The 14,697-nt window shown below is 32.7% G+C and overlaps 2 protein-coding genes across 7 annotated transcripts in view; one reads left to right on the forward strand and one right to left on the reverse strand.

Annotated features, from left to right (window-relative positions):
• Positions 1–14,697, reverse strand: part of Incenp (Inner centromere protein) — a 64,783-nt gene that overhangs the window by 30,179 nt on the left and 19,907 nt on the right. The window lies entirely within an intron of this gene.
• LOC148283125 (beta1,4-N-acetylgalactosaminyltransferase B-like) overlaps positions 1–14,697 on the forward strand; it is a 36,251-nt gene that overhangs the window by 15,630 nt on the left and 5,924 nt on the right. For 4 of the 5 annotated variants that reach the window (XM_088223942.1, XM_088223941.1, XM_088223944.1 and 1 more), the window contains 2 exons: positions 6,936–6,999; positions 9,503–9,814. In XM_088223942.1, coding sequence (XP_088080068.1) covers positions 9,536–9,814 — 279 coding nt within the window. In that variant the 5' untranslated portion in view covers positions 6,936–6,999; positions 9,503–9,535. Of the gene's footprint in view, positions 1–4,425; positions 4,496–6,935; positions 7,000–9,502; positions 9,815–14,697 lie in introns of all 5 variants that reach the window. The other variant, XM_088223943.1, reaches the window with a different exon arrangement.

The following is a 14,697-nucleotide window of genomic DNA, read 5'->3' on the forward strand; positions in this document are numbered from 1 at the left end:
TTAAAGAAATAGAAAGCATTGAAATATGTATTCAATATTAATTTGAAAAAATATGTTCTGGAGAAATTTTGATAAAAAATTGTAATGTTATTAAAAGTTTATATTAGTTCTTAAGATGTTATGAATAAATAAATAATTCGAGTCACTTTTGAATCTCGGGGAGAAAATATTCGAATTGTGATTTTAATATAATACGGGCTGAACCAGGCAATGCTTTGCTATTGCTAGATTTGAGTATATACTCGTATATATATTAAATAAACTAAATCGAATATTTGATATCAATTATTGTAATTAGTTTAAATTAGATATGTACATATACATGATTATATTAGTATTTCGGATTAGATAAATAGTGAGGATATGCGGTGACCGGGAATTTTGAATGCGCGAAATGATGAAAGCGAATGTTGTTTGTAAACGTTCAAAAACAAACTTTTTTTACACAATAAACAACATCCTTCTAATTGTTTTTTGTAAATGCATTCTCGTAGAATGCAGTCCTTTTAAGGTGCTATGTTTGATTTATAATCTTTATTTTGAAAATATATTTTGTTCAAATATTTATTTATTTATTCATGTTTTATTAAGTTAGTTCATAACATCTTAAGAACTAATATAAACTTTTAATAACATTACAATTTTTTATCAAAATTTTCTCAATAATATATTTTTTCAAATTACTTTGAAATATTTCAATCTTTTCTATCTCCTTTATTTCTTCAGGTAACTCATTGTACAGCTTCACCCCTTGTATAGTGAGTTTTGAGATTCTGTTTTTCTCCTCAATGGTAATCTTATCTTTTTTTTATTTCTTGTTTCATATGTATGACATTGTTGGTTAAATTTAATTATTGTTTTTATTTTATTCATCCCCTTAACTATTTTATGTATAAAAATTGCTACATTATATTTCATTTGCTGCTTTACTGTGAGCAAGTCAATTTCTTAGTGCATTCTTTCTACATTAGAATAGATATTTCTTTTAGAATAGATGGCGGAAAAACAATCCATAGACATAAGAATCCGATATAATTGCGGTACATTAGAATATTTTTTGATAACCAAGACCATTTAATTAAGACAGTTTGTACAATATCTACATGAATTCTTACTTCAGAATGCAGCAATTTAATACATTAGGTTTAATTAACGGCAGAACTTAAATACATCTAGTACGATAGTAATTTCATTGCGGGGTAGACAGACTTCCGGCACGCAAAGGCGCGTCCGGGTGCTGGAAAAATTTGCATTATATTACAAACACTATCTTAATTTAAGATAGTGTTACCACGGTAGATGATGAAAGTGTGTTGAATTCCATAACTAAAAAATAAAATGTCATATAATATTCCTGTGATTTATTATTATGATGTACAATGGTTTTTATAATGTGATGTGCTGTGCTAAGACGTAATGTTTTATAGTGTTGTACCTACCTAGTGTGGCGTAATGTGCATGCAGCGGTGTGAAGTGCTATGATGTATTGTGCTTTATCTACTGTGATGAGCAATGATGTAATGTTATATAGTTTGCTGTCTACAATGTTCTGTTCTGATGCGATGTGATGCGGTACGATACGATGTGATGTGATGTGATGTGATACGATGTGATGTGATGTGATGTGATGTGATGTTATGTGATATACTGTGTGTGATGTGATATACTGTGTGTGATGTACTGTGTGTGATGTGATGTATTGTGTGTGATGTGATGTGATGTACTGTGTGTGATGTGATGTACTGTGTGTAATGTGATGTGAAGTGTACGGTAATGAGCGGTGATATATGACGTGCGCTACGATGTCCTTAGTGTGATATGATACGTGATGTGGTGTAGTGGAGAGTAGCAAGAGCAACGAATGGAAACTGCGAGTACTAACATCCGGACCAGGTGCAAAACAAACAGGCTTTTGGGATATATACATATAACAATTGCGGTCGTACAATAAGGCCCCTTCTTTCACGATAGCAAGATATTAGAATTTAAAAAAATGTAGAAAGAATATATCCTAGTATTCCAGCAGTTAACTGTGTCAGGTTAAGATAAAAAAAACAGGACAAACTCATCTACTTGGCATCCCGCCGCCACTTGTTCTAGACTCCGGGGCGCGCAGTCGGGAATATTAAACAATTGTAGCGACTGTGGCAAAAAATTATTGCGTACGCTAATTTAATTATTTCCAATTGTAATCCTCAATAATTAAAAAAACAACAAGAAAGGAGTAGTACTTTGTACGAAGGGGGGGAAAAACTAGCGCAGGAAAAAATATAATATACTCGTTTAATCTGATGATCGTTTTATACATTTGTTTTGTCCTGCAAGGTTTTGCAGCAGTCCGATGTTATTTAAAAAATATAACATGAAATATCGTCGGCCTAACTTGTAACAGTCCCACTTTAGTTCAGGGGAGAGTAAAATAATTTTTTACTTTAGTAGCGAATCGCCTCGAAATTTTTTAAAGATTTTTTTTTAAATAGTGTAATGTATGAGTTGTATATATACGAATATATAAGTTTTACACACATATTCATACAAGTACTAACAGAAAACGATGAAATATCATTTATTTACTATTTGTGGATTTGCGAGTCTTACACGTAAGGGTGAAATTGTATTACCACTCACTGTGGGACCTATTCCAACACTACAACTTATAAATTTAGTTAAAAAGAAACACAAATAAAAACATAAAACATAAACTCAAACCCCGGAAACACTTTCCATTAACATTCTGTACATATCGTCGGGTTTCTGGCACAAATTGGTAACTACATTTTACTAGTTATGAGATATTTCACTTTTAAAGTAAAAAGCTCATCTCAAATCAACAATTCAAATAAAACTGTAAGCTGAATATTGTAAAATGTTATTTTTTGTATTTAAAAAATAAGGAATATTTTTATTAAACAAAGTTTAATTGATGCCATTTATGAAGACATCCGATTGTTCGAAAAATTGTAGTTACCAACTTGTGCCAGAAACCCGAAGATGTGTACTTTACATTATTTTATTTTTAAATGTAGAAATCCGGTAACTCGCTCGCAGGAAAATAAAGCAGAACTTTGTTACGCGGAGAGTAAGTGTATGCAGTTTGTCGATCTGTCGAGTGTTGAACTGATGGAAGTTACGTTTAAACGTATGGCAAATATTAGAGCGGGACATTTTATTGACAATTTGTAAGTGCAATTTCGATTTTTTTTATGTACGTGCAATTCAAAATAAAACATATGGATCTACATTTTCGCATGAGTAATAACGCCCTATTTTTCTATCCCATGCAGTATTAAGTCAATATAAATATTTTGTCGCTGCAGAATACACATAGAGCAGTATTACGTTAAGCAAGAGACATGTCACTATTGCATACACTCGACGGGGGCGGGGAGACTTAATGTTTTGCATACATCACTAACAATGGTGTTTTGCAAGTTATATCGTGATTTTTCCATGTTGACACAAGGAGCACCCCGCTGCCGCTAACACACAATAAAATAAAAAAGTACAAAGAAAATCATTTTTTTTAAATCAAAAGGTGAGTTGAACACGCGACACATTATATTGCCAGCGTAGTTTGTTGCTTGAAAACCAACGAAAACATATAATTTGTAGATACTATTTATATATTTTTTATTTGGCAGAAGCGCGGACTTACTGATAAGAGATCCGAGATTCAAACACAAAAAGACATGCTAATACTTGATATCATTTTCTAACAATGTTGTTATTTACAGTTAGCCAAAAATGGCTCCAAAAGTGCCATTTATATCTATATATATATATATATTTATATAAATTGCATTGATGAACTGAGTTGTAATAGCAAAGGTGCTTGCCTTACGCAAGAGGGTTAGTTTAGGGTTCAGTTCCGGGTGAGATCGCAATAATAAAATGTCATAATTTTCCTACTGCGCAACTGGATCTCGTGGCCTTTTGTGGTGGGAAAATGTGAAAAAGAATATTCAAAATGTAGCAGGAATCAATACATTAAACGCACAAATTCATTTATTACGGAATCAATTCTCTTCTACCGAGTATGTTTCCACAGCATAATAATGTCGTCGTGATCGTAGAACAACGACGCATGTGATTTTCTCCATTCTTTACACGGGAGCGGTTTTTTTTTAGGACACTTTATGTCTCAACTCGATAAGTACAAAAGTCTATCCTTTGATTCATTGATTAATTATATATATATTTATATATATATTTATATATATATATTTATATATATATTTATATATATATATATATATATATATATATATATATACACAGGTGTTCTTTAAACCCTGTCACACCCGAAACTACGATGATCAGTATGGGCAAGAAGACATATTAGCATATTTAAAAAAATATTTAGAACAAAGAATCTTTTTTTAAAATATATAATTTAAAAGAACAAATGGTTGCTTACTTCTGCAGGGGAGAAGTGAGAGGAGCGCGGCGCAGTATCAGACTCTCCCTCCCTCCTCTTCGCTTCTCTTCTGCAGAAGTAAGCAAACATTTGCTTTTTTTGATATTTTATTTTTTAAATTTTATTTGTTCTAAAAAAATATTTTAATGTGCCAATATGTCTTCTTGCTTATACTGATCATCGTGGTTTCGGATGTGACGAGGTTTAATGAACATGATGTTTTATATATATACTCCTATATTTCAATCCTAGAATATAAAGCCTTTATAAAACCTTTTCAAGATCAAATAAAAAAGAAAGTCAAAGTCGCATTTTTCGCACAGAAAATATATTTCCCATCTCTTCCTTAAACACGCTTTTTCTTCTTCTGCTTTTATTTCCTATCGAAGACTAGTAAATTTTGAAAAATGTATTTATGTAAACATACTTTTCGTTCATATTGTTTCGTTTATTTGCCTTTTTTCAAAAAACTAAAACTAAATCAATAAATACCATTCGTTGATTTATTGATACCCGTTAAATGCGTTTTTTTTTATTTGGCACAATATACTTACATCAAGTTGACCGACGACAAAAATTTGAATGTGGATTTTTAAAATGCACTATTACGCGAGGGTTCAATACGAGATACGGGACTCGTAAAACTCCTGCATGTTGCACTCCATTAGTGACTAAATAAACGAATAAATCGATTAGATTTTTTTATACAACACTGAGATTTTATTGATAAGAACACGATGCGGGATCGCGTACATAGTTAGAAGTTGTAGTTACATTCTCACACTAGTCAGGAGTCAGAACTAGGAGAGGTCAGGGTTCAAATGCCAACTGAGCTGCGCGAAGAGGAGTTGAATGAACAAATTCTGGACACGTAATATGTATCAAGCGATGGACTAATAATTATCTATCGCGTTTAGTACAGCTTTACAGATGCAAATGCAATTATTTTAACAATAGAAAAAATAAATACAGTCGAACTTGGTTATTGCGAGGAAGATGGGACCGATTGAATTTGCTCGTTATAAACGTTACTCGTTATACCAGAGAAATGTTTTTTTCATACAATCGCTATTTCACATTGTAACTAAGTAAACAAGTAAATATGGTACATTAATGGAAAATCCTGCGTTTCTTCGGGTACAAAACCATTGAAGCAATGCGTCATCGACATTAGTACAATCGCACTTTCTAAATTTTTTGTGTCCGCTATATTCTTTTGAAATGCAGACAAATAAATATCCTTATTTTTCCAAAATTTTGACACTGTGGATTAAGTAGAGAAAACCTTGTACACAATTCCACAATTTTCGCGGCACGTTCGATTTCACGAATAATTGCCACTTTTTCACGAATTGAGACACTTCCTATTGTTAGTAGACATGTTTATAATTCATGGGTTAAGCTTTAAGTGATCAGGTCTAGAACTCATCTGAAATCACCCACTTGTAATGTTTATTGTGTATTGAAATAAGCATAGAACATTAAAAAATCTTTTTAAAAAACCCGTAAAAAACCCCCAAAACAAGCATGTCATTCATAAACTACAAAAACAGCTGTGAATTGTAGCAATGTGCCGAACCGGCACTTACTAAGTTCACAAACTTGGATTTTTTAAAAACCATGTGTGTTCATTTTTCAATATTGTCGGCGAAAAATCCAATAAGGTACTTAAGACACTTATATAGCTATCATAAACATAATACGATCCCAACGCCCGGCGGTATTTAACATTTACGTTAGCCGACCGTTTGGAATTTATCACTTAAGAGTTTTATTTCGAGAATGATGTTTTTAACAACTGAAGATTTTTTTGTGTAATTTTTGACAATACTTTTGTTCAGTATGTCCGAGAAGTAGCTCGTTATAACAGTGAATAATTGTATGGAGAAAACCGTGAACTAAAATGTCAACTAATGTTTCCTCGTTACATCCGAGATCTCGCTATTTCCTTGATCGTTATAACCGAGTTCGACTGTATTTTTATTTATTTATTTTACATTGTCTCATATGGACAATTTATTTTTATCTTTAGTTGATTTAACCACTTACTTTTCATTTGCAACATTCTTTAGTAATACATATCGCGTGTCTGATAAAATGGTCATAACTCATAAAAAAATTTTTTTCAGCTAAGTGTACATTATAAATTATGAAAAATGCTAAAAAATCTCCATAATCCTAGCTTTACGATCGATGGCTGTATAACACACCTACACTTATTTGATCTTTGAGCGTCGCCGTTCTCAAACAGTGTAATATTATAACATTTTTTACGACGCCCGGTAAATACGTAGGCTGCAAATCAATGCGGCCTGTTTTTTTTGTCAAAAAGTCGCGAACTAGCCCATCACACCAAAACGCGTTTTACCTTTTTTCACTTTAATTGGAAACAGCTGCTATGAAATCAGCGCGCGACGATATTATACGCGACTAGAGATGAATTAATTCTGGGCCATGAGGAAATAAGTAACTATTGTGGATCGCTGTATATTTTATAAGATTTTTATCTCTGTTCCAGATAACGCAGACTGCCGGACCCGCCGGCGATATTCGATCCTCTCAGCGTACCCGCCGCGGAAGGGGTGAGTTCGTGGGTTGGATAAGCAGTAATAACCTTCACTCATGGCAATAGTGACACATTTGGCAACATTCTCCTCGCGCAAGAAAATGGGAGCCAAAAAGACGACTTGGATTTACAAATAAAAACTCATTATTATTACCAAAAAGTGTTTTGATAGTGTAAACATTAAAAAAATAGTTTTTTAGAGTTAGATTGATATATTTCAACAGAAGAGAGTGGGGTATGCCAGGTGAAATAAACGGGAAATACTTTTAGAAAACACCTCGCCACTTAAGGCTGTAGTCTGGTAAAACGCACGAAAAATGAGGAAATCATACGATTTTGCCATTTTAAAACGAATGTTTTTTTAAAAATCGCGCAATAAAAAATAAAAAAACATAAATGAGATAAAAGCAATATGTTTTAAAGGTATTTCTTTTTTAAAATATATATAAAAGTTTGGTATAACTAAATTACTTTTCGACCGGCAGATTACGCTATTTCAAATTTAGACTAAACTTTGGAATCTCGATTTTCATATAATATAAAGACTAAGGGCCGGTTGCATCAAAGTTGGTATAAATTTAGTTTAAAGTTAAACATTTAAACTTAGTTAAGGCTCAAAATCTGGTAACTGAAAAATTCCGTTGCATCAACATTATTTTAGTTAAGTTAAAGTTAAGAATGTTGCCACTGTAAAGGTTCAAGTTTCACCCTAAAAATTGTTGGGATTTTTGCGCAAGCACGTACTTGTTTATTTACATGTAGCAATACACGTGCCCCGCGACGCGTCTTTGGGCACAAACGTTTAAATTTCGTTCCGATTTTCGGTGTGTGCGAAAGGGCGAAGCAACACTGCGCATCCGGAGAAGAAAATAACAAAAGGGACATCGTCCTTTTTGAACTAGATAAAAAATTAAAAGAGCAAAAGCTAAAACAAAATGAAGAACTTTTTACTCTAGAAATAGAGCAAAAAGGTGACATTTTTCGGGCAACTATGGCAGCCTTAAATGCCCAGAAAGAGTTAGTTGAGCTCAATCTAGCTCTAATTAAAAATAAATAAACAGCATTTCAATACAATGATGATTTTTATTTATTTTACACCACGCCCGCTGATGATCAAGTCCCGTGTTTTGAAAAATAATTAACAATTAAAAATTCAAATAATTAATAGTTCTTCACTTTTTTGACATTCGAAATATTGCGATAAAGTCGGACTCTTCCCACAAAAAATGGTCCGTTCGTGGTTTGAACAGTTTTTTTTTCGGTTTAGAATATACTCGATGATAAATTCGTCATCGGAAGACGAAAAATCAGATAAAATTGACATTTCGTGCAACTTTTCACAGATCGATCAATGGATTTCAACACTCACGATGCTTTTTTGACAGATGGCAGATCGCATTTAACTTTAAACGGCCCCCTAGCGGCCGGTTAAATAAAGTACATTTTCTGTTAATATTTAGTTAACTTTTTTCAATGCAACGCATTTTGACATAAAAGTAACTTTTATTTGACTTTAGCCCTGAGATTAACTTAACTTTTGTCGATGCAACCGGCCCTTAGTATTTAACTAAAATTTGTTATAATGATTTAAAGATAATAAATTGAGCAAAAAGTTACAAATCTGCTTTCCTTCCATACTTTTTACTTTAATTTGCTTTTATTTTTTTTTTGATAATTTTGATGTTTTTTTCATTATGTATTTTTGTATAATTTAATTTAGTACGTACTATTATTTGGCATATGATTTATTGCTCTTTTTTCTTATATTTCTTACTATGGTATTGACTGAGTTTCTAGAAAACATATCTCAATTATCATTTCAATTATGCTTTTATATATATATATTCTTTTTCTGTTGATTTAAATAATACTCTTATTTTGTTTTTTTTATATTTTTAATACTACTATATATTACTATTATTTTGTTGATTTTAATGATACCACTATTTTGTATATTTGATTATTTGTGATTCTTAATTTGTATAATTTATATTTTAAAAATTATTTCTGATTATCTTTTTTGCATTGTATTCTTTGGAATTTGATTATTTATTACATTTACATTTTTTTTCTAGATTGTTATTCTATGTCATTATAATTTGATATAATGAAATTTACTGTGTATTTTTATTGTTATTTTTTGTGGCTTGACACGGGCATAGCCTAAAAAGCCTTAATAAGTTCATAAATATTTAATTTTGTAATTTTGAATGAATAAATAAATAAACATTAAAATAGCGGAAGCAAAAATCTTAATTTTTTGTTTCTGAAAAGAAATACAACCATTTTAAATCACAAAAAAATTGTGACATTTTCCTTTATTTCTACGTAAAATTATGCTGTCGGTAATACTTTAAAAAAAGTAGTTATTGAAATATTTTAGTTGAAACCTTTTTTTATGGAGTTGTATTTTCTTTTTTTTTTAAGAAGATACTTCTGGTTGTAATATCCAGAACCGGTATGAAGGTAATAAAAACCTAAATAAGATATTGTTAGAAATTGAACATTACAACTTGCAGAGCGAGGACAAACCGACCCAGATTTCGGTTAGTATGAAAGTGCAGAGCGCACAGAAGCGTGGCGAGTTCGCGCTGCCGCTGTGGGGCAAGCTGTGCCTCGTGCCGCTGGCCGTGCTGCTGGTGTGCCAGCCGCGCTTCTCCGTGCGCTACGACTACATCCCCGCGGGGGACATCCCGCGCGAACTGGTGCGCGCGCCGGGCGCGGGCGCCGGCCCCGCGTGCCGGCACGCCGTGCTGCGCGACGGCCGGCTGCTGCCCGTGCCCGCGCCCGCGACCGTCGCCGCGGGCGTGCCCCCCGCGGGAACCTTGCAGGTAATAGGGTCTTTTCAAGTTTAAAAAAAATATTATTTGTATATATAGTATGCAAATTCCAACAGAATCGTGTGAAACCCACTCCATCCTAACTTCCATGCTTTATTCATCGACTTTTGTAAATGTTTTTATATAAATATTACAAAAAATATGCCGTATAAATTGTAAACCAAACCCCTCTCTAAACACATGTATCTTGCTCCATTAGAAGTAAAAACGTTTAATATTTATAAAATATAATGTAGGAATGGACTCGTATATCGGGGTTTGGGATCACAGGGGGATAACTACAAAAAAAATGTATTGTGAGTTAAACTTAGTTCAGTGATGCCATAATCATATTTTCTGAGTTTCGTTGGATCGAAATATATATTTGCGTTTTTCACAAATCCAAATGTTTGTAGTTATCTCCTTGTGATCCTAACCCCATGATTATGGCATCAATGAAACTAAGCTTAACTCACAATGTGCATTTTTGTAGTTACCCCGCTGTGATAAAGCATTTAGGGTGGCACGATCAGGTTAACGAAGTTAGTCGTAAACTTTATAGCAGTTTGCACTCACTTAAAAGATTACAGAATTTCTCGCCAATTAATGTTAAGCAAACATTAGTCCAGAGCTTACTTCTTCCACTCCTTGACTATGCGGATGTTATCCAGATGCTAACTCTGTATTACTTGATAAGTTAGGACGAATGCAGAATATTTGTATTCGTTATATCTTTGATCTTCGCAAATTCGACCTCATAACCGAGTATCGCACGCAACTATCTGAGAGAGCTCATCCAACCTCTTTCACAACACGGACTATCTCTTCGTTCTAGTAACGAGAGAACCCTTTTAATTCCCTGTCATGTTCTAATTTTCTTGCCTCCTTTTTCACAGTAGTAGCCGCTCGATTGTGGAATAATCTACCCACTAATGTTAGAGACGCCCCGCCCCTTCTTTATTTACATTTAAATCAAAATTGAAATGAATGTTGATATATTAAAGGCGTGGCAAATGCAATGACCGTTTTTTCGGGAATTCAAAATTATGAATATTTTTTAAAAATGCCACTAATAAGTATTGTAAAAGACACTTGTGCAGTATAATAAATATGTAGATATATTTATAACGTTATTCCAGATTTGTCAAAATACTCTGACATTCCATGAGTTCCTAGAGACAAAAAAACATCCCCATGTTGCGTAATCTTTTTGGCTGGTTTTATAAATGAAATATATTATGATAAAAGACTAAAAACAACTTTGTTTTTAACCACATTTTTTTCTACCGACCGGTTTCAAAGCTATACAAGATTATCTACCAAGCTTAGCTTAGCTTAGCTATCAAGCTTCCTTATCCTATTTTATTTTATCCATGTTTACTAAAATACTACACGTGGAGCTAATAAATCAAGTATTTTTGTCTTGGAAGGATGGAAATTATAATGTGAGATGGATACGATCTTTAAAACTAGATAGGAGTGGACTAAATGAAATATTGTTTATTAGGCTATTAGTTTTTCTCATTATGGATCGCTTTATTAATTTTTAATATTTCCAAGTTGTCTAATTTCAGTGTCTGTATTGAAATTATAAAAGTGACTTTTTTCTAGTGATGAAATCAATTATTTTTTCCTAATCCAATGTCCCCTAAATTACATGATTTATTAAAAACTCACAAAGAAAATAATTCAATTTGTCCAGTAGTATCAAATAATAATACCCCTTCAGTCAAACTTGCTTATTTAATTTAATTAATAATTTAAACGTTTTTATACCAAAGTTACACACTTCGAAATTCCTTTCAACTGATTAATATACTGAAGGATATAGAAATCTCATTCGACGTAGTTAACCTTTTCACCGGCATTCCAATTGTAGATACCAAAAATTCTCTCTGAATTACTTAACAGTTCAGATTTGGATAACAAATTGATTTCTGATTTATGTAGATTTTGTTATATTTGTTTAGGATGAAAACTTTTTTCAGTATGATAATGTAAGTTATAGCCAAACTCAGGATTTGCCAATGGGACAGCCTATTAGCCCATTGTTTGCTAACATATTTATGAATGAACCGGAGAATGAAATATTTTGAAGTAATTCACCACTTCTCAAACGTATCATTTTTATGGCGACGGTATGTGGACAATATTTTATACCTCTTTACAGGAGCGGGCCGAGAACTTCAGACATTCCTTAATTTCCTGAATTCATTACGTAAAGAAATAAAATTTACTTTAAAAATAGAAAATGATAAAAAAATGAACTTGCTTGACTTGTCTTTAACAATAAAAAATAAAATAATTGATTTCGATATCTACCGTAAACCAACATATACAGACACAATTATTCATAATTCCTTAAATCATCCAATTGCCCATAAACATTCCGCATTCCATTCAATGATATACATAGGTTAATTGACGTTCCACTAGATGATACTAATTTTTTTAAAGAACTTAATACAATAAAACAGATAGCTAATAATAATGGAAATGATGAGAACTTAATTGATAAAATGTTAAGTGAGAAACAAAAAGCAAACTTATTTATAAATATTTATATTGTACTTCCACAATAAACAAAGCTAATCCACCTAAAAAATGGAGGCTGATTCTTTTTATAAATGTCAATTTTTCTAAACAATTATCTTGTTCTCTACTATAAAACATTAAATATTAAACATTTTATGTAATAATCCGTAAGGGTTTATATAAAAAAATTCAAATAAAAAAAAAAACCTGCATTATACACAACTAATGATATAGGAACATTGTTAAAAAAATCACAATAATAAGGTGCCCAAATAATAAACTGTTTTCTGAATTCGCAAACCATCTGATAGAAAATAATCATAATTTCAATTAAGACGCTGGGTGAAAAGTTCTTCGTGTTAAAACTAAAATATTAAAATTAGACAACTTGGAAATCTTAGAAATTAAAAAAAAAAATAACAAGAAAAAAAATTAGCCAAATAAACAATATTTACTTTAGTCTACTCCTGTTTAGTTTTAAAGATTGTATTCATCTCACATCGCGCTTCCCAGCCTTACAAGACAAAAGTACTTGATTTATTAGCTCCACGTGTAGTATTTAGTAAACACGGATAAAATAGGATAGAGTTCATTAGTTAAGTATACCTGATAAAGAAGCTTATATAGCTTTGAAACCGGACAGTAGAAAAAATCTAAAATTAGTGGTTAAAAACAAAGTTAATTTTATTATAATGAATAACCACAAAATTAGTGCTTCAAATATAAATAGTTTATTTAAAAAATATATTTTTTTATTTATTGTAAGTCCGGATGAATGCAACCATTAGTTTTTATGTAAAGGCGCATTACACGGATCGGAAAATTGAATAAGAAATTGTTCAGTAATCTAGACGGAATTCTGAGCAAGAACCTTTAGTTAATTTGTCAATTTTTAACTTCATGTATTACACAGTTCATTTTCTGACTCAAAATCTGTCCGTGAGCTGAACCCAGCAATGCTTTGCTATTGCTAGATTTGAGTAAATACTCGTATATAGATTAAATGAACTCCATCGAAAGTTTGATATCAAGAATTGTAATGTCTATAACTGAAAAATCGGAATTTGACACTAGATGTCAGCACGCGCTGTAGCAAATCATTGGCATATATGTCATTTTAAAACTCTATTCATAAGCTGTCAAAATCAGTCAACGGAGTTTGATTTACTTGTGCGCATCACGTTTTTTTCAATCTTGGAAAAAAATTTAAATTTGCGAATAAAACAGCATTTGCGGGAAGTTTTGCTGAGTCACTTTTTTGCAAACAAAACTGCATCTGAAAGTCATCGTTTGCTCATGGAATTGTATGGCGAACATGCTCTTGCGAAATCAGTGTTTAGAGTGGTTTTAATACTTTAAAAGTGGTGATTTTGATATCAAAGACAAAGCGGCCCGGACAGCCGAAAAGGTTTGAAGATGAAGAATTGGAAGCGTTCGTCGATCAAGACTCGTGTCAAACACAAGAAGAGCTGGCGGAATCATTGGGCGTGATTCAAGCAGCCATTTCCAAGCGCATTGGGATCCATCCAAAAGCAAGAAAATTGAGTGCTATAAGAGTCGTAGCCGAGAGACGTGGAAAGGCGATTTTTCATGTCTGAAATGCTGCTCGGGCGTCATAAGAAGAAGTCGTTGCATCAAATTGTTGCTGGCGACGAAAAATGGATTCATTACGACCGCCAGAAACGCAACAAATCGTATGTGAAGCCCGGCCAACCAGCCAAATCGACACCGAAGAAGAATATTCTCACTGCCAAGATAATGCTCTGTATTTGGTGGGACCAAAAGGGAGTTGTGTATTATGAGCTTCTAAAACCGGGTGAAACCATTCATGGAGAGCTGTACCGACAACAACTGATTCGGTCAATAAGAGCATTGAAGGAAAAGCACCCAGAATGGGAGACATTGATTACATACCTAAATAGGTATGCGTATTTTATATATGAAGGTACCGTGGCCTTGATAGTTGATGGTATTAGTTTGATACCCTAGAATCTGGATACTCTTTATTTTAAGTTCAGTCTTATTACGAATGTCCGAATTTCCGCGCACGCGCATTCAAGTTCATACCGTTGTCGTATTGTTCTACGAGACTCGCGGAGATAAGAGCATCCAACTTGAGTTATGCAAAGAAAAAATCGACTATAATAATAGTTTTAAATAGCGTGTTATTGAAATTTAACCAACATTTTAGAACATCTCGAGTTTTGGGTACCTACTGTCCAAATGCTTACAGATTCACCGCTAGACTCGCCTGGTCTTGTGCTCAGTTAATTTATATATGACCAACTATTCATTATTATTACTATTATAATAGAAAACTTACATGGGATCATTTTCCTATTACAATCTCAAGCGCACTT

The sequence above is a fragment of the Micrasema longulum genome, unplaced genomic scaffold (genome assembly GCF_059751315.1).
Source record: "Micrasema longulum isolate JH-2025_06_02 unplaced genomic scaffold, ASM5975131v1 h1tg000260l, whole genome shotgun sequence".
Classification (NCBI taxonomy): Eukaryota; Metazoa; Arthropoda; class Insecta; order Trichoptera; family Brachycentridae; genus Micrasema; species Micrasema longulum.